The sequence below is a fragment of the Hyperolius riggenbachi genome, chromosome 6 (assembly GCF_040937935.1).
Source record: "Hyperolius riggenbachi isolate aHypRig1 chromosome 6, aHypRig1.pri, whole genome shotgun sequence".
Taxonomy (NCBI): domain Eukaryota; kingdom Metazoa; phylum Chordata; class Amphibia; order Anura; family Hyperoliidae; genus Hyperolius; species Hyperolius riggenbachi.
In genome coordinates this window covers 162,711,427-162,731,116 of record NC_090651.1, presented here as the reverse complement: position 1 = coordinate 162,731,116, position 19,690 = coordinate 162,711,427, and the positions used below count along the sequence as shown (strand labels likewise).

Sequence of the window (19,690 nt, the reverse complement as noted above, 5' to 3'; positions counted from 1 at the left end):
CCGTCCTAGAATCATCAATACTGTCAGCACAAGGGCTAATGGTCAGTGGTGCTTACAGTTTTGATTGAAGACCATTTTCCACTACCTGTGGTACACTGGAAGGGTTGTAGTCACTTTCGGTGTTTTGAGAAGCACAGTTGACATCCTTTGCTAGCTAGTCTTTGAGTATGATTGATTTATTTAATTCAAACCTTGATTTTATTTCTTTCTCTAGGTTAAAGCAGAAAACCTGAAACGTGAGAAGGAACTTTTGAAGATGACTGAAACACGACTTGCTCAAGAAAGGGAGTCCTTACTTTCTGAGCAGAGGGGACAAAACTTACTGCTCACCAACTTGCAAACTATCCAGGTCAGTAGACTGGTATATGGCCAGAAAAAAACGTTTTCCACCAAGTGGAAGGAAGGAAAATGCTTCACCCAATATCTGTGCATCTCTATATGTGTTGTGTACCTGTATGTGTAGCAACATGTTTATGTATAGTTACAAGTCCAAGGTAAGCCAAAGATAAATTAGAAAGTGAATTTATAAGGAAGTGCTGTTCATGTTTTACCAGTTGACTAAAGTCTTGAAGATCTTAGTAAATCTTCACTTTGGTTCCATAGTTGTCATAGAAGTCTAATTGTTTTTAGAAAACCTGATAATTTGTAGTAAAAAAATAAATAAAAAAAAAATACCCTTTTTAATGGTTATTCAGAGATCTCCATCTCCTGAGGGTGCATACTCATTCAGCTTTAATTGGCCAATGATTGGCCAATTTTACCACTTCTATGTAGTATGAGGGCCAACAGATTGTGAATGCTTTGAATACATTGTGTAGGTAAGCTCTCATATCTCACACTACATGGAGGAGGTAAAATGGATGTGCGTACCAGGCTTAACTCCAATGTGTACAGAGACTTTTACTGTTACTAAGGTAGCCAATTGACCTGGTACTATGCAGTGCCTTTGCTAGATTCTGTTTTCATAGAATAGGGAGTTTTTCATATGGTAAAAACCCATTTTGTTGGGAACCTGCTTATGAATTCATCTTGCGTTTTTTTGTTTATAGCTTAACCAAAGTGCAGGCTTTCAAAAATATTTTTGTATTCAGGTTTCCCTGGAAAGGTCTGAGACCGAAATCAAACACCGTTATAACAATCAGATTGATAAATTGGAACAGGAGTTATCCCAGGTTAAGAAGAAGTTGGAGCATGAAATTGAACAGAAGCACTTGATGAGCAAGACTCAAGATGTGAGTATTCTTAAACATTAAAAAGGTGACACAACTTTGTATAATTAGCATATAAATGCTCAACTATTACTTTTAGGTTCAGATTTTGGATTTTAAGAGACAGTATGAATCTGAAGTAAACCTCCACAATAATACTAAAGAGATTCTGAAAAATACACATAAGGAAATCGCTGTATTGAAGCAACAGCTGAGTAATTATGAAGCTCAGCTGGCATCCCGACCAGCCCAGCCATCTATAAGCCAAGGTAAGATTTATGGATCAATATGGAAATCCTGATATTTGTGTAAATGTATAAAATGGTCATGCTTCTTTTTATGCCTATTTACATTTGCATTGTGTTTCTGCATTTATGGTGCTCCTTCTCAGGATAAAAAAAACGAATTCAAATTGATACGAATATTTTTTTTTTTTTTTTTTTTTTTTTTTTTTTTTTGCTCAGAAAAAGCTGATAAAACTGAAGATATTGAGGAGATTAAGAATAAGCTGAGACAGTCACAGGAGCAAGTGAATGACCTCAAGGAGAGGCTGAAAACTACCACAAGCAACGTGGCGCAGTATAGAGAAGTTGTGCTTGGCTTGGAGGAGTCCTTGAACAAGGAAAAACAGGTACCTTAACATCTGGTAATAAAGAAATAGCTATACCTAGGACCAGTGCTGGGCCGAAATTACGTATTAGCGTAATTGCGCATCGTAATTCACTACAAATGCACCGTAAGCGTTACGCGTAAGGTTACGGTATTACGCGTAATTACGCGTAGACCGTAGGTTACGTAAGACAGTAAACTCCCATTGAAATTACAGTCTGCCGTAATCGCGTAATATTACGCTCCCGTATAATATAAAAAAGCCGCCGACTTTAAGGGTTAATAGCAAAGCCCCCTTAAGTGCTAAGAGCCTCAAATTTGGAGAATATATTAAGGAGATCAGAAGGAATAAGAGGAAAAAATTTTTTTTCAAAAAGACCTTACAGTTTTTGAGAAAATCGATTTTTAAGTTTCAAGGGCAAAAAATGTCTTTTAAATGCGGAAAATGTCAGGTTTTTTTGCACAGGTAACAATAGTGTTTTATTTTCATAGATTCCCCCAAGTGGGAAGAGTTTTATTTACTTCGTTCTGAGTGTGGGAAATATTAAAAAAAAAAGACGTGGGGTCCCCCCTCCCAGACCTCTTTAACCCCTTGTCCCCCATGCAGACTGGGATAGCCAGAATGTGGAGCACCGGCCGTGTGGGGCTCCGCACCCTGACTATACCAGCCCGCATGGTCCATGGATTGGGGGGTCTCGGAAGGGGAGGGGCAGCCAAGCTTTCCCCTCCCCCTCCGAGCCCTTGTCCAATCCAAGGACAAGGGGCTCTTCTCCATCTCCGATGGGCGGTGGAGGCCGCGATTTCCTGGGGGGGGTTCATGGTGGCATCTGGGAGTCCCCTTTAAAAAGGGGTCCCCCAGATGCCCACCCCCCTCCCAGGAGAAATCAGAAGGAACCCCATTGGTCTGCTAAGGACCAATCGCGCTCCTTGGAGCCCAAATACAAAGATGCTTTAGAGAGCTCTGAGCTATATAACTCAGAGCTCGAGCTCTGTCGGGTGCAGGACGCTAAGTCCCGCCGGCTCTCGCTGCCCTCCCCGCCTCTCCCACATGTCACCTATATACATGCTGGCACCCATGGGTGCCAGCATGTATATGGGTGACAGGTGTGGGCGGAGTGGACGGCGGGAGCCGGCCTCGACTTAGCGTTAGTGTATGCGGCGGCCGGCGGGTGAGCGGCGAGTGACGTCGGGTGCGGTGGAGTTACAAAGTTGTTACATTGTAACAACTTTGTTACATTGTAACTGATTAGTATATTTCCGAGGATATTGCGTGGGAACTGGCTTTTAAAGGGACAGGTAAGTATTAATGGTTAATTAAGAATATTAAAGGACTTTTTTCGTGGTTATGTTTTTTTTTCAATTAAAATACTTTTTCTATGTGTTTGTGTGTTTATTTACTTTTAACTCTTAAAGGAAATGGGTAAGGGGTACAAGTACCTCTATACTCATTTCTCCTGGGAGGGGGGGTGGGCATCTGGGGGACCCCTTTTTAAAGGGGACTCCCAGATGCCACCATGAACCCCCCCCCCCCAGGAAATCGCGGCCTCCACCGCCCATCGGAGGTGGAGAAGAGCCCCTTGTCCTTGGATTGGACAAGGGCTCGGAGGGGGAGGGGAAAGCTTGGCTGCCCCTCCCCTTCCGAGACCCCCCCAATCCATGGACCATGCAGGCTGGTATAGTCAGGGTGCGGAGCCCCACGCGGCCGGTGCTCCGCATTCTGGCTATCCCAGTCTGCATGGGGGACAAGGGGTTAAAGAGGTCTGGGAGGGGGGACCCCACGTCGTTTAAAGTAAAACTCTCCCCACTTGGGGGAATCTATGAAAATAAAACTCTATTGCTACCTGTGCAAAAAAAACTGACATTTTCTGCATTTAAAAGACATTTTTGCCCTTGAAACTTAAAAATCGATTTTCTCAAAAACTATAAGGTATTTTTGAAAAAAAAAAAATTTTCCTCTTATTCCCACTGATCCCCTTAACCTCCTTGCCGGTTTTCCCGACCTGAGCTCGGGGTAGAAAAAAGCAGCTGCTATCGGTGATCCCGAGCTCAGGTCGGGGTAGGCATTGCAGAGCTTTACCTTTAGTTGTGGAGTCCCGCGCGCGATCTCGCTGCGCAGCGGGACTCCAGCCTCTCTCCCCGGCAGTGTGGGGTCTTTCCCTGGCCGCCGGGATCCCCATGTCCCCGCTATTCTTCCGGGGACCCGGCAGCCAGTTGGAGCAGCGCAGCCGTGGTGGTGGCAGCAGAGCGGTGGTGGCAGCGTGACGTCATCGGGGGCGGGGCTAACATTGAAAACGAGCTTCTCTATATTAGAGAAATATAGAGAAGTTCGTTTATATGTATATTAGCGCCATCTTGTGGGCAAAGAGAAAACTGCAGCCCAGGAGCCCAGGAAGGTAATTTTTTTTTTATTTTGCTGCACATCTCCCTGCCAGAATGATTTTTCTCAGGTTTTAGGGTCTGAAAGAGTGAAAAAAAAATTGCACCGCTTTTAGACCCTAAAATCTGGAAAGAATCAGACCGCCAAGGAGGTTAATATACCCTGTGAATTTGGTGTTCCTAAATTTTAAGCAGGCTTTGCTATTAACCGTTAAAGTCGGCGGGTTTTTAAATGTATATATTTTTTCCTTTGAAACTTAAACATCGATTTTCTCAAAAACTATAAGGTCTTTTTGAAAAAAAAAAATTTCCTCTTATTCCTTCTGATCTCCTTAATATATTCTCCAAATTTGAGGCTCTAAGCAATTAAGGGGGCTTTGCTATTAACCCTTAAAGTCGGTGGCTACCTAACATTGATCCATGCGTCAACTTTTCCGCTTGGCAGCATGACCTTACGCATTAATTCCTAGTAGGAATTTACGCGTAAGCCAATAACGTAACAACCTGAATTACGGTATTCTTACGCGTAATTGCGTAAGGGCTATGCGTAATTACAGACATGTACCGTAAATGAATGTCTACGCCGTAAGCGTAATTCCATAATGCGTAATAGCGTAAAATTACGCGTAATGATCCGTAAGCGTAGTTTTTTCCATTACGCCCAGCACTGCCTAGGACAGTCGTGCCCAACCTAAAGCCCGAGGGCCATTTGTAGCCCGCGAAGCCAGCTTTTGTGGCCCGCGGAGGATCAGGGGATTGCGTCATACTCGTGTTGTGACTTGAGTATGCTTGTTTACTGTCCTATGAGGCTACCATAGGAGGGTAAACGAGCATTCTCGCAGGTTGGCAGAAAGTACAGTCTGGGTGATGGCTGGGATCAGAGAAAGTGAGGCCTGAGCAGCAAAGCGCCTGGGAGAGGAGAGGTCGACAGCAGATTATAATCTGGTACCATCCTACCCCTCACCCATTGGTTGCTGTGGGAACCTCTCTTATAGGAATAAGGATGATTCCTATTGGAGGGAGGTTCCTGCAGCAACAAATGGTGAGTGCAGCAATTCTTGGTTTGTCGTTTTCTTTCCTTTTCCAACACCATGTTAACGGTTACTAGCAAAATGTTAAAGATTTATATTTAAACTTTGTATGCAGTTCCGGCACGCGAGATTTATGTTGATATGAAGTCCGGTCCTCCGGCATAAAATGGTTGGGCACCACTGACCTAGGACATTTTCTAACCCTTTTTTTTTGTGGTACAATACTATATTTTCACAATTTTTACAGCTAATTTGTAATCGCTATTGAGAATGCGTTGCAGTGTTCCATAGCAATACCTCTTGAGTCAAAAAATGTTTTTATCGTTTAGTAGCTGCACATAAATAGACCAATATTCTTGAACATGTATATTTATTTGACCTTGTTAGGTTACTGAAGAAGCCCGAAAAACTGTAGAAACACGACTAAAAGAAGCAACTGAGTACCAGGCTCAGCTGGAGAAGAAAATGATGGAAGCGGAGAAGGAGAAGCAAGCACTAAGGGATGACAAACACAAAGCTGAGGAAAACTTGGAGAAACAAGTATGGATGCTTCTCTAGTACAATGATTTCAGTATTACATTCTGCACGTGTATCCTAAAGGTGTTTATACAGAGCTGCATGGATTTGTTCGCAACCTGTAGCTAAATATGCCAATTAAGATAACTTTTTGTCATACTGTATTTTTCATGCTGGTGGCTCCTGTATTCACAGTGCTGATGCATTATGAATCCTAATCACTATTTCCTACATTTTGTATCACTTTAAAGAAGGGCTGTTGCCCAACATACTGGCATATTCTTGAAAAAATATGTCTTAAGACGTTAAAGGGAACCTTAATTGAGAGGAATATGGATGTTTCCTTTTAAACAATACCAGTTGCCTGGCAGTCCTGCTGATCTCTTTGGCTGGAGTAGTGGCTGAATCACACACCACAAACAAGCATGCAGCTAATCCAGTCTGACTTCAGTCAGAGCACCTGATCTGCATGCTTGTTCTGGGGTTGTGGCTAAAAGTATTAGAGACACAGGATCAGCAGGAGAGTCAGGCAACTGGTATTATTTTAAAAGGAAACATCCATATCCTCAGTTTAGGTTCCCTTCAAGACTAGAGCAGATAGCTCTAAAGCCGATGGTTGTGTATAGAAGTTTTTTTTTTTGTTTTGTTTTTTTTTGCCATGATTTGTTGCTTAGCATAGGGAATAAAGAGCTCATGCATGCTATTCCATTACTGTTCTGAATTTTTCTGTGTCCCTCTTTGCCAGCTATCACAGCTCAGACAAAGTCTAGCCAGTCTGCAAAGTGAAGTTCAGTCTGCTCTTCAGAAAGCAGCAACAGCAACCAGCAATGAACAGAAAGCCAGACAGGACTGCCAAGAGCAGGTAAGTTGTGGTATTTCTAGTTTATAAGTTTTAAAGTAAAACTCTACACAAGATATTTATTTAGGACCGCTACACACTAGGTATGTTGCCTGTAAGTGTGGACAGTGTTGGACTTGCAGAAAGGCCCCATGTTTTCTTGTGGGACCTCGCTCATATGTCTGGTTTGCACTTCTGTCTATAGCATTTCTGCAATTCTGACTGCTGCAATTTTTTTTTTTGACAGAATGTTGGGTGAATGGCACGCATCCATTGATAGGTAGTATGATGCGTCCATACAATATGAATGATACTGTTCAGCTCCAGCTGGGTCCATTGCTGCGTTAACCAAGCCTTCAGCTTTTAAGCTGATTTTACATCACTCATGGCTGATGTTTAGAATTCAGTCTTAAAAATCAGCTCTTATACTGAAAACAAAAAATGTAAGATTCCAGGAGTGTTCTATTTACCATTCCTGCTACACATACAATTAAACCTCTATTGCCTGGTACACACCATGCAATTTTCCATAAGATAGATGGGTCGATAGATAATTGCTGACATTTTCTGATCGATTTCTGCAAATCGATCAGTAAAACGATCGGAAATCATATTGGACCTTTTTAGAAACTTATCTATTTGACCCATCTGACGGGAAATTGCATGGTGTGTACCAGGCTTAAAGAGACACTGAAGCGAAAAAAATTATAATTTGTATGTTTAGTACAGCTAAGAAATAAAACATTAGGATAAGAGGCATAAGTCTAATATTGTTTCCAGTACAGGAAGAGTTAAGAAACTCCAGTTATCTAGGCAAAAAATCCATTGAGCTCCACAACTTTCAAAGTCACAGAGAGCTCGGCCTTCTAAAGCTTGTTATCTCAACTGTCAAGTTACTATATTTTCTCCAGAAGATAGGTCAATAGTTCACTGGCCTGCTCTGTAAAATCATTGAGAATGCTGAGTATTGTGTAAAGTGCAAATATTAGAGAATGATGCAATGTTATAAAAAAACACTATATAACTGAACATAAAAATATGAGAATATTTCTCAGAGCGTCATTCAGACAGCACCCCTAATGAGACTTGTCTCCCTCTCTGACTGAGGACAGGAAGCTGAAATAGATAAAAAAAATTGCATACAAGATAGGCAGCAGTATAACAGGGAGAAAGTACCTTCAGCACTTCAGTTCAGTTGCCTGTCCTGGCCAGGATGCGTGGGAGGGTCTCCTCTGGGTGCTATCCATGTCATTTGGCAGGGGTGGCGTTTTCAGGACGCCTGGCTCAGATCGTTCAGTGAAGAAAGTGGAATCCTGCAGCGTGATTGAGGCTACTCCTGAGACGGCAGCGGCTTTATGCGCACAGGCGCGCACAACAGGAAGTTCTGGTTTCCGATACCGGAATTCATCATGCGCCTGCGTCCCGCATGACTTAGACACCCGGATATGCACAGGAAGGCGTGCAGCGGCTGTTTGGCGGCAAGGGCCGCGGCGGTGATCAGCTGATCCGGGTCAGGTAATTGATAATACTTATTTAAATGAGTACTCGTGGTCCATGTGTCACTCTTTACTTCAGCGATGAGCTTGGAGGATGCTGCAGGTTCTTCCTCTCTGCAGACTGCAGAGCCAGGCCTAGATCCCTCTCCGGCAAGTAGTATATGGAGTTATCAGTTTAGCTTTGATTTCGGTTGGTTGTAGAGGGACTATTTTGTCTTATGACCATATTGGTTTGTTTATTTGTAGCCTAAAAGAACAGACAAGACTGATAAAATCAATCCACAGACCAGTCAAGTGGGTAATGGTTTGTTTCTGGTCATAGTGTGTTTTGTGGGATTGTTTATGGAGGCTAATAGGGTTTGTCTTTTTTTGTATTGTAGACCAAGAAGACAGACAAGGCTGATAAAAATGTTCCTCAGAGCAGTCAGGATAAGCATGTAAAGATTGAGAAGAGATGTGCTATCTAAAATACTCGGTTTTCAACTTCCTCTTCAAGAAAATTATGTCAAGCTTGTACTGAGAAAGTTGGGCTGGATGCGGGCAGAAATGTATTGAGCCATTAAAGAAATTTAAGATTCTGCTATAGCTTCTATGTCTGCCTTTATCCCTGCAGTTTCTACTGCAGAGGTATCAATGACTCCTATTACTGAGAATGCAGATAATACGGCTACTAATTCAATTGATCCTCCTGGGTCTCAATTTGCATTGCTACCCCCCTTGGTTCATAAAAGGAAAAGGAGAAATGGCGATTCAGAGGGATCTGATTTATCAGAGGGAGCGATTTCTGAGTTAGAAGATATTTCAGCTGATGAGGATTTGAATAAGTCAGAAAAACCTCAGAGGTTTGCCTTTTCTCCTATCTGATGAGACCTTTTATCAGCTATGCACAATACAATGGGGATTAAAAGTGAGCAGAAATCCTTGACACATCTAGATGAGATGTAAGTTTGGCGAATCCTCAGTCTCATGTTGTTCCAGTTCATTCTACTCCAAAAGGGTTGATTAAGAAGGACTGGAGTAATCCTGAGAAAAGGGCCTTTTGGCCCAGATCTTTATCCAAGAGGTATCGTTTTAGTCCTGAAGATTAGACATTTTGGGGACCTCCGCCTAAACTGGATTCTTCACTTTCTAGGGTGTCAAGGAAGACTGACCTACTATTCAAGGACTTTGGGAATCTCAAGGACCCTATTGACAAAAATGGATAATATTTTACGCAGAGCCTGGGAATCCTCATCTCTTACCTTTAAGCCCGCTGTGGCTTCTACTGCTGTGGGCAGGTCCCTAAAGTCTTGGTTGTTGGAAGTACAAAATAAGATTGCATCAGGAGTTCCCAGAGATGAAATCCTAAATGATTTTTCCAATTTATTTAACACTACTAATTATCTTTCAGATGCAGCTGATGATACTGTAAGGTTAACAGCAAGAACTACAGCCCTTGTTAATTCAGCAAGGAGGGGAGTATGGGTCAAAACATGGAACGGAGATAATTTGTCTAAATCTAGAATGTGTGGTATACCTTGTGAGGGTGCTCTCTTGTTTGGTTCTAAGTTGGATGAAACTCTAGATAGAACCGCTGATAATAAAAAGAACTTTCCCACCAGGAAAAGACCTTATCCGTTTAAACGGCCTTTTCGTGGAACCCCCAAGACAGATTCAGGAACATAGCAGACCTCAAACAAAAAGAGATGGGATTCTTACAAGCCACAAAAATCCAAGCCCAACTTTCCACCTTCTAATAGAACAGTCAAGCAATGACGCCAGGATCCCGGTGGGATGGAGACTGCCTCATTTTTTCGAAGCTTGGCAGCCACAGTTCACGAGTCAGTGGGTGTTCAACATCCTCTTAGAGGGATACAGAATAGAGTTCGACCACTCCCCACCACAAAGATTCTTTGTTACTCCCCTCCCAGAAGATCCAGATCAAATTATGTTTCTTCAAAAGGAAGTTTTTCTCTCTTCTACTAAAAAGAGTAATAAGGGAAGTCCCATCATGTCAAAAAGGTCTCTGCTACTACTCTCCAGTGTTCCTGGTAAAAAAAAACCTCAGGGAAGTTTTCACTTCATTCTAAGTTTGAAGGGCCTAAACAAGACTGTAAAGTACAAAAAGTTCAGAATGGACAACATTCACTCTGTAATTCATCTCCTACACAAAGATTGCTTCCTAACATCCCTGGACCTCAAAGATGCTCACTGGCACATACCACCAATACATCTGTCGTCTCAACAGTTCCTAAGATTCGCCATTCTGGTGGAAGGAAAGGTAAGACACTTCCAATTCACTGCATTACCTTTCGGATTATCACCTGCACCTTGGTTATTCACTAAGGTGATGGCTGAAGTTCTAGCAGTGCTTAGATTGAGATCCATTAATGTAGTCGGATACTTAGATGATTTGCTATTCTGGGGTCCTTCACATGATTCAGTTTTTGCTCAGACTCAGACAGCCCTACAGTTTCTTCAAGATTTAGGGTGGTTGGTTAATTGGGAAAAATCATCATTATATCCTAGTCAGGAATTTTTGGGGTTCAGCATTTCCACTGTAGATGAGGGTTTTTCTACCTAATAGGAAAATTACAGCTATTACAAGTTCTATTTTTTTCATTTCAGAATGCAAGAACCATTTCTCTGAGAAAAGCCATGTCTCTATTGGGACTGTTAACAGCCTGCTTCCCAGCAGTTCAATGGAGTCAGTTTCATGCAAGGCCTCTACAGTTATGGATTCTAAGATCCTGGAACAGAGGGTTATCGGTTTTGGACAAGAAAGTGTTAATTCCACACAACCTGAAGGTCTCTCTATTATGGTGGCAGAATCGAGCACATCTTTCAGTGGGTCGCCTATGGAGTTATCCGACTCAGAAAACTCTGACTACGGACGCCAGTTCATGGGGCTGGGGAGCTCATATGGATTCCATGCCATCGCAGGGTCAGTGGTCCAGGAAAATGAGTTTGAAGTCGTCAAACAGCAGAGAATTGGAAGCAGTTTGGCAGGCACTGCAACATTTCAGTATCCATCTCAGAGACACACATGTGACAGTCAGGACAGACAACAGCTGTGTTGTATCCTATCTGAACCAGCAAGGTAGAACAAGGAGTGTGACTTTGTAAGCTTCACGGATTCTGTGTTGGGCAGAGAACAATGTCAGCTCCTTGACGGCTGTGCATCTGAGGGGAACATCGAACTGTCTGGCAGACTTCCTGAGCAGGGAAAGACTGGATCAGAATGAATGGTGTCAACCACTGCATATTCCAACAAATTGTAGATCAGTGGGGAAATCCGGAAGTGGATTTGTTTGCCAGGAGGATAAATGCAAAATGTCTCAGGTTTTGTTCCCATTATCCGCAGGACAATCCGTGGAATGTGGATGCATTATCAATGAACTGGGGATCGGAACTGATGTACGCGTTTCCACCCATACCACTTTTACAGAAAGTTCTAAAGAAGATTGTACAAGATCAGGCCCAGGTTATTCTCATTGCTCCTCTATGACCAAAGAGACCATGGTTTACGTTACTGCAGACTATAGCAGTGTCAGATACAATTATACTTCCACTACAACCAGACCTGATAATGCAGGGACCAGTTTTTCACCCGAACCTGGAGCTCCTTGACCTTTCAGCATGGAACCTGAATGGGGCATTTTGAAGGCTAAAGGTTTTTCCAATAGTTTGAAAGAAACTTTGATTCAAAGTAGAAAGACAGTCACTCGACAGATCTACCAGAAAGCCTGGAGGGTGTTTAATACACGGTGTACAGAAAGATCACTAGAGGTCAGATCATCCTCTTCAGTTTTAGAATTCCTTCAGAGTGGATACAAGAAAGGGTTAAGTATAAGTACTCTGAAGGTTCAAGTGTCTGCGCTAAGTGTTTTTCTGGAAAGAAAACTTGCTCAAGAAAAATTCATTATTCGTTTTCTTTTCAGGCACTGAAAAGATTGAAACCAGTGATCAGGTCTAAAGTTCCAGCCTGGGACTTGAATACGGTCTTACAAGGACTATGTGAAGCTCCTTTTGAACCAATTGAAGAAATATCGGAAAAAACTCTATCATTAAAAACACCGTTTCTTATAGCTATTACAACAGCTAGGAGAATAGGGGAGATACAGGCATTATCCATAAAGGAACCACACTGTATAATTGGGGATGATAGAATTACATTACGCCCAGATGTCCCTTTTCTCCCTAAAGTAGTATCCAAGATTTATCGGACTCAGGATATCTCCATACCTCCTATCTGCGAAAATCCAACTGTGAAAGAAAAACGTTTATACTGCTTGGATGTTAGGTGTCTCATTCAATACTTGGAAATGACTAAACCTTGGAGAAAGACGGAGGCAATGTTTGTCCTCTTTTTCTGGCAGATTCAGAGGAAATAAAGCTTCTAGAGGTACATTGGCCTCAATTCACTAAGATCATGCTGGAGATAAGGCAAGAGAAAACTTGCCACCACACAGTGAGAGAGTTATCTTATCTCTTCATTCCTTAAGTTACCTCCTCTGTAGTTATTTTTACACATTGTTAATTTACAGCCTGTCTTTAACGTTAGAATTCTGGAGTTATTTTAAGGATTGAAGAGTTAACTTAGAAGAGTTAACTTTAGGATTGCCTGAGGTAAAATGTTTCCTGAATACTACATGCCTTATCACCATGGTGATAACTCTAGAAACGGAATTAAAGACAGGAGATTAGCTTAGTGAATTGAGGTCATTGTCTAGATGGATTAAGCAGACCATTGCTTCTACCTACAGGACTCAGAATAAGCAGCTATCATCTTCAATTAAAGCTCATTCTACAAGAGGAATATCAGCTTCCTCGGCAGAGAGGACAGGGGCCATTGTTGAGCAGAGCTGCGACTTGGTCCAGTCACAACACTTTTTTGTCAAACACTATAGACTTAATATCATGGCTAGTGCAGATTTAAGTTTTGGTAGAAAAGTGTTACAGGCTGTAGTCCCTCCCTAAAAAGATTTGAATCTTGTATATCTTCTCATTAGGGGTGCTGTCCGAATGACGCTCTGGGAAAGATCAACTTTCCTTCGGTAATGTCTTTTCCAGAAGTCAAGAGGACTGCACCCCTACAACTCACCCCATCTTGGGTATTAACTATCAATGTATTTGTTCAGCATCAATGATTTTCTGTGTCCTTTTTTTTTTTTATTATTATTACTGAAGTGCTGAAGGTACTTGCTCCCTGTTATACTGCTGCCTATCTTTGTATGCAATTTTTTTTTTTATCTATTTCAGCTTCCTGTCCTCAGTCAGGGAGGAAGACAAGTCTTATTAGGGGTGCTGTCCTCTTGACTTCTAGGAAAAGACGTTACCGAAGGTAAGTTGATCTTTACTTTGCTACTAATGTTCTAGTAAATATCCGTACTACACAACCAAGTCATATCATTTATTTATTCATTTATTTTTTTGCTTCAGTGTCTCGAAGTGTCTTTTTAGTTCAGGGTTGCTTTAAACGGAAGGTTCAGGGAGGGGATTAAAAAAATAAAAATATGTCCACTTACCTGGGGCTTCCTCCAGCCCGTGGCAGGCAGGAGGTGCCCTCGCCGCCGCTCCGCAGCCTCCCGGTGGTCTCCGGTGCCCGACCCGACCTGGCCAGGCCGGCTGCCAGGTCGGGCTCTTCTGCGCTCCATTTCCTGCCACTTCTGCGTCCCACGCCGGCGCACTGACGTCATCGGACGTCCGCCGGGCTGTACTGTGCATGCGCAGAACTACTGCGCCTGCGCAGTACAGCCCGGCGGACGTCCGATGACGTCAGCGCGCCGGCGTGGGACGCAGAAGTGCCAGGAAATGGAGCGCAGAAGAGCCCGACCTGGCAGCCGGCCTGGTCGGGTCGGGCACCGGAGACCACCGGGAGCCTGCGGAGCGGCGGCGAGGGCACCTCCTGCCTGCCACGGGCTGGAGGAAGCCCCAGGTAAGTGGAAATTTATTTTTATTTTTTTAATCCCCTCCCTAAACCTTCCCTTTAAGTATATTGAATTATGCTTAAAGAGAAGCTGTTAGGTATAAGGTCTCAGAGAAAATAAACACATATATCAGTAGCTAAAGATTGGCTGTACTTACATTACATATGCATTTCACTGTCCACGTTTGGATTTCACAGAATTTGTATATAGTATATGCAGAGATAGATGCTCCTGACAGCTCATGGCAGGCTCCATGTTTTTCTGTCAAATGTGTCGTCATGTCCTGCCTGCTTCCTGATCACAGATAAGCTGGTACTAAATAACACAGTGTGCAGTGAATATTAATGAGCCATGTGGCTAGGAACAATAGCTGACTCCTGCAGTGTACTCTGCCCGAGATTTATCAGTGCTACGCGATTACAAGCTGCTGTAACGTCTCATTAGCAGCCGAGGGGAGAGCCCCAGAATGCTTTGCAGTATGGTATGCGGCTTGCGTCTTCTTAAGAATAACAGACTTGCTGATAAGCACACATCAAAGGTAACTGAGATTTTTATCTTCACTAATTGCTTTTGGGCTTCCTTCTAAACTGTTTAACACAGGAGAATAGAGGTTTAAAAATGGCTTCTGCAGCCTGACAGTTACTCTTTAAGGGATTTTGCCTAGGATTTTTCAGGATAGTGTTGTCTTGTTTAGGGTTTGACACAGACTTTGCAACTTTGAAAAATAAAAATCATATAGGCGTTATTAGCCCATTTAGTGATCCCCTTACTGTTTTTATGATGTACACTATACAAGATTTAATTACGGTAATGTTTTTTAAGGCAAGAATTGCTGCTGAGGCACAGAACAAGTACGAGCGGGAGTTAATGCTGCATGCAGCTGATGTAGAAGCTCTTCAGGCTGCCAAAGAACAGCTTGCGAATTCTTCTGCTACTCGCCAGAAAACAGAAGAGGCAACCCAAAAAGCAGAATCCCAACTGATTGAGTACAAGGCCTCCTGGGAGGAAAGGGAGCGCATACTAAAGGTACGAGGCTTTTTGTTTTCTTGTTTAGAATTAAACGAACACACATGAAAAGCCCTTCCCTACACTGCTCCTACCATAAGATGCTTTCTGATATATAGTACTTTTCTCTGTTCTTGCTGCTGGTTCCAAACCCTTACCTAATGGATTGCAGATGCTTTTTTCCTTTACCTGAGAGATGAATCTGAGTTGTGTTTACTGGTCCTGAGCAAACCCACATATGAATGTAAAAAACCTGCAGGAAAGTTTGACTAACATAAGAGTGGGGGTACAATAGTGCAGTATTTCTTGCACAACCATGATCTGCATTAGAATTCCTAAGGACCCGTTTCCACTTGTGCGGTGCGGAATCGCCACTGATTCCCCGCTGATGAAATCGCATGCTGGTGCAATTCCGCATGCGTATTTTAACGCGATTTCGCGTAGGTTAGTATTGATGTGATTTTAACCATGTCACTGCCTGTGTGATTTAACATTACTTTTAATGCGAAATCGCGGTAAAATACGCATGCCAAAACCGCATGCGATTTCCCTATTAAATACATTAGCGGCGATTCGTATAGCGGTGTGAGGTAGGCGAATTCTGCGGGGTCTACCGTACAGATTTTTTTTCTGCACAGAAAAACGCTCAGAAATCCTGACAAGTGGAAACCGTCCCATTTACTTGTATTGTCTATGCGAATCTGCATGCATATTCGCTCTAGTGGAAACTGGCCCTAAGGGCTAGTACACTCTTTAGAGTTGTTGGCTGAGGTGGCGGGTTATGTGCTACCTCTGCCCTCCATTGCATTACTTCTGTCCCCCTCTGTCTTCGATGTGCCAAACCAAAATGACATTTCTTTAAAGGTTTTTTTTTTTTAAATCTGTTTTCTAAAAAACTAAATGGTCTTTTTGAAAAAAAAAAAATTGACTTGTTCCCACAAAATCAAATTTCACATTTTTGGGCAGTTCATATTGGCGAGTAATTTATAAGTCTTGGACTACAGTACTTTTGTTTGGCAATTATAAAGACAGTGTTAAAGCACTGGAATTTAACTATGTGATTGAAGAAGTCACGCTTGAGGCCAGATTTCATCCAACTGTCAGAATTCTAGCGGTTTATGCAGGAAAAGCTGTCATATGTGTATGTTTTAAGTTTTAATGTTGTATACAAAATTTCATTGTAAACTGTAAAGTCAGAGTACTTTTTTAAAATATTGCTCTGAGACATCTAAGCATATTCCAGGCTCTGAAGCTTATAAGATTATTCTAGTTAAAAGAAGATGAAACATTTTTGTTTGATACAAAGCATCTTTCAAATGTCAAGGTTATAGATAAGTGTACTGTGTGAAGAGAAACAAGTTTAAAATTCACATTACTGCAGCAAATATACACACACACACACACACACACACACACACACACACACACACACACACACACACACACACACACACACACACACACACACACACACACACACACACACACACACACACACACACACACACACACACACACACACACACACACACACACACACACACACACACACACACACACACACACACACACACACACACACACACACACACACACACACACACACACACACACTCAGTTATTACATCTACATATTGATAATCAATACAGTCCTTCTAAAGAGAAATAATTATTGTTAAAACCTATAATTACATATAATATAATTTAATACTTTGAAATACATTTAAATGCTGGATTCTGCAGTGAAAGTTTCAAAACACATTAGCTGTGTTCCACAAAGTTGTTTTGACTATGATTGTCCTTTGGAATGTCAATACAAGTTTCTATTGTCCCGTATTTAGGACAATTATGCCACCTGGCAGTTTCATAGTCTTATATAATTATTAACCACTTAAGGACCACAGTCTTTTCGCCCCTTAACCTCCTTGCCGGTTATCCCGAACACAGTTCGGGGTAACCTGCGCAGGAGGATTTCTCAGGCCCCGCTGGGCCGATTTGCATCATTTTTTTTTCCTACATGCAGCTAGCACTTTGCTAGCTGCGTGTAGTACGCGATCGCCGCCGATTCGCCGCTACCCGCCGCGCCGAGCCGCCCCCCCCCCCCCGCCCCAGACCCCTGCGCAGCCTGGCCAGTCAGTGCCAGGCAGCGCTAAGGGGCGGATCGGGATTCCCTCTGACATCACGACGTCGGTGACGTCATCCCGCCCGGTCGCCATGGCGACCGGGGAAGCCCTGCAGGAAATCCCGTTCTCAACGGGATTCCCTGCATACTCTGATCGCCGAAGGCGATCGGAGTGGGTGGGGGGATGCCGCCGCTCAGCGGCTATCATGTAGCGAGCCCTGGGCTCGCTACATGATTTAAAAAAAAAAAAAATAAAAAAAAAGTGCAGCGCTGCCTCCTTGCCGGATTTTTTAGAACGGCAAGGAGGTTAAGGACCAGAGCCTTTTTCTCCATTCAGACCACTGCAGCTTTCACGGTTTATTGCTCGGTCATACAACCTACCACCTAAATGAATTTTACCTTCTTTTCTTGTCACTAATACAGCTTTCTTTTGGTGCGATTTGATTGCTGCTGCAAGTTTTACTTTTTATTATATTCATCAAAAAAGACATGAATTTTGTCAAAAAAGACTTTTTTAACTTTCTGTGCTGACATTTTTCAAATAAAGTAAAATTTCCTATACATTTGAGCACGAAAGTTATTCTGCTACATGTCTTTGATTAAAAAAAAAAAAAAAAACATTCAGTGTATATTTATTGGATTGGGTAAAAGTTATAGCGTTTACAAACTATGGTGCCAAAAGTGAATTTTCCCATTTTCCAGCATCTCTGACTTTTCTGCGCACCTGTCAGGTTTCATGAGGGGCTAAAATTCCAGGATAGTACAAATACCCCCCAAATGACCCCATTTTGGAAAGCAGACATCCCAAAGTATTCAGTGAGCGGCATGGTGAGTTCATAGATTTTATTTTTTGTCACAAGTGACAAAATGACACTTTGTGACCAAAAAAAAAAAGTTTCCATTTCTTCTAACTTGCGACAAAAAAAAAAAAAATGAAATCTGCCATGGACTCACTATGCTCCTCTCTGAATACCTTGAAGTGTCTACTTTCCAAAATGTGGTCATTTGTGGGGTGTGTTCACTGTCCTGGCATTTTGGGGGGTGCCTAATTGTAAGCACCCCTGTAAAGCCTAAAGATGCTCATTGGACTTTTGGCCCCTTAGTGCAGTTATGCTGCAAAAAATTGCCACACGTGGTATTGCCGTACTCCGGAGAAGTAGTATAATGTGTTTTGGGGTGTATTTTTACACATACCCATGCTGGGTGGGAGAAATATCTCCGTAAAGCACATTTTTAAAAAAAAATTTTTTTTACACACAATTGTCTATTTATAGAGATATTTCTCCCACTCAGCATGGGTATGTGGAAAAATACACCCCAAAACACATTATACTACTTCTCCTGAGTACGGCGATACCACATGTGTGGCACTTTTTTGCACCCTAACTGCGCTAAGGGGCCCAAAGTCCAAAGAGTACCTTTAGGATTTTACAGGTCATTTTGAGAAATTTCGTTTCAAGACTACTCCTCACGGTTTAGGACCCCTAAAATGCCAGGACAGTATAGGAACCCCACAAATTACCCCATTTTAGAAAGAAGACACCCCAAGGTATTCCGTTAGGAGTATGGTGAGTTCATAGATTTTTTTTTATTTTTTTTGTCACAAGTTAGCGGAAATTGATTTTAATTGGGTTTTTTTTTCACAAAATGTCATTTTTCGCTAACTTGTGACAAAAAGTAAAATCTTCTATGAACTCACCATACTCCTAACGGAATACCTTGGGGTGTCTTCTTTCTAAAATGGGGTCATTTGTGGGGTACCTATACTGCCCTGGCATTTTAGTGGCCCTAAACCGTGAGGAGTAGTCTTGAAACCAAATGTCGCAAAATGACCTGTGAAATCCTAAAGGTACTCATTGGACTTTGGGCCCCTTAGCACAGTTAGGCTGCAAAAAAGTGTCACATGTGGTATCGCCGTACTCAGAAGAAGTAGTATAATGTGTTTTGGGGTGTATTTTTACATATAACCATGCTGGGTGGGAGAAATATCTCTGTAAATGAGATATTTTTGATTTTTATTTTTTTACACACAATTGTCCATTTACAGAGAGATTTCTCCCATCCAGCATGGGTATGTGTAAAAATACACCACAAAACACATTATACTACTTCTCCTGAGTATGGCGATACCACATGTGTGACACTTTTTTGCAGCCTAGGTGGGCTAAGGGGCCCAACGTCCTATTCACAGGTCATTTTGAGGCATTTGTTTTCTAGACTACGCCTCATGGTTTAGGGCCCCTAAAATGCCAGGGCAGTATAGGAACCCCACAAGTGACCCCATCTTAGGAAGAAGACACCCGTTATGGGGTATGGTGAGTTCATAGAAGATTTTATTTTTTGTCACAAGTTAGTGAAAAATGACACTTTGTAAAAAAAACAATAAAAATCCAATTTCCGCTAACTATTGACAAAAAATAAAATCTTCTATGAACTCACCATACCTCTAACGGAATACCTTGGGGTGTCTTCTTTCTAAAATGGGATCACTTGTGGGGTTCCTATACTGCCCTGGCATTTTACGGGCCCAAAACTGTGAGTAGTCTGGAAACCAAATTTCTCAAAATGACTGTTCAGGGG

At 42.3% G+C, this 19,690-nt stretch overlaps 1 protein-coding gene across 1 annotated transcript in view; it reads left to right on the top strand.

The window, feature by feature from the left end:
- The window catches only part of TPR (translocated promoter region, nuclear basket protein), a 191,083-nt gene that overhangs the window by 72,938 nt on the left and 98,455 nt on the right, over positions 1–19,690 (top strand). The window contains exons 19-25 of the mRNA XM_068240152.1: positions 215–349; positions 1,092–1,232; positions 1,309–1,477; positions 1,673–1,839; positions 5,612–5,764; positions 6,486–6,602; positions 14,806–15,009. Of these exons, the coding sequence (XP_068096253.1) occupies positions 215–349; positions 1,092–1,232; positions 1,309–1,477; positions 1,673–1,839; positions 5,612–5,764; positions 6,486–6,602; positions 14,806–15,009 (1,086 nt within the window). The remainder of the gene's footprint in view (positions 1–214; positions 350–1,091; positions 1,233–1,308; positions 1,478–1,672; positions 1,840–5,611; positions 5,765–6,485; positions 6,603–14,805; positions 15,010–19,690) is intronic.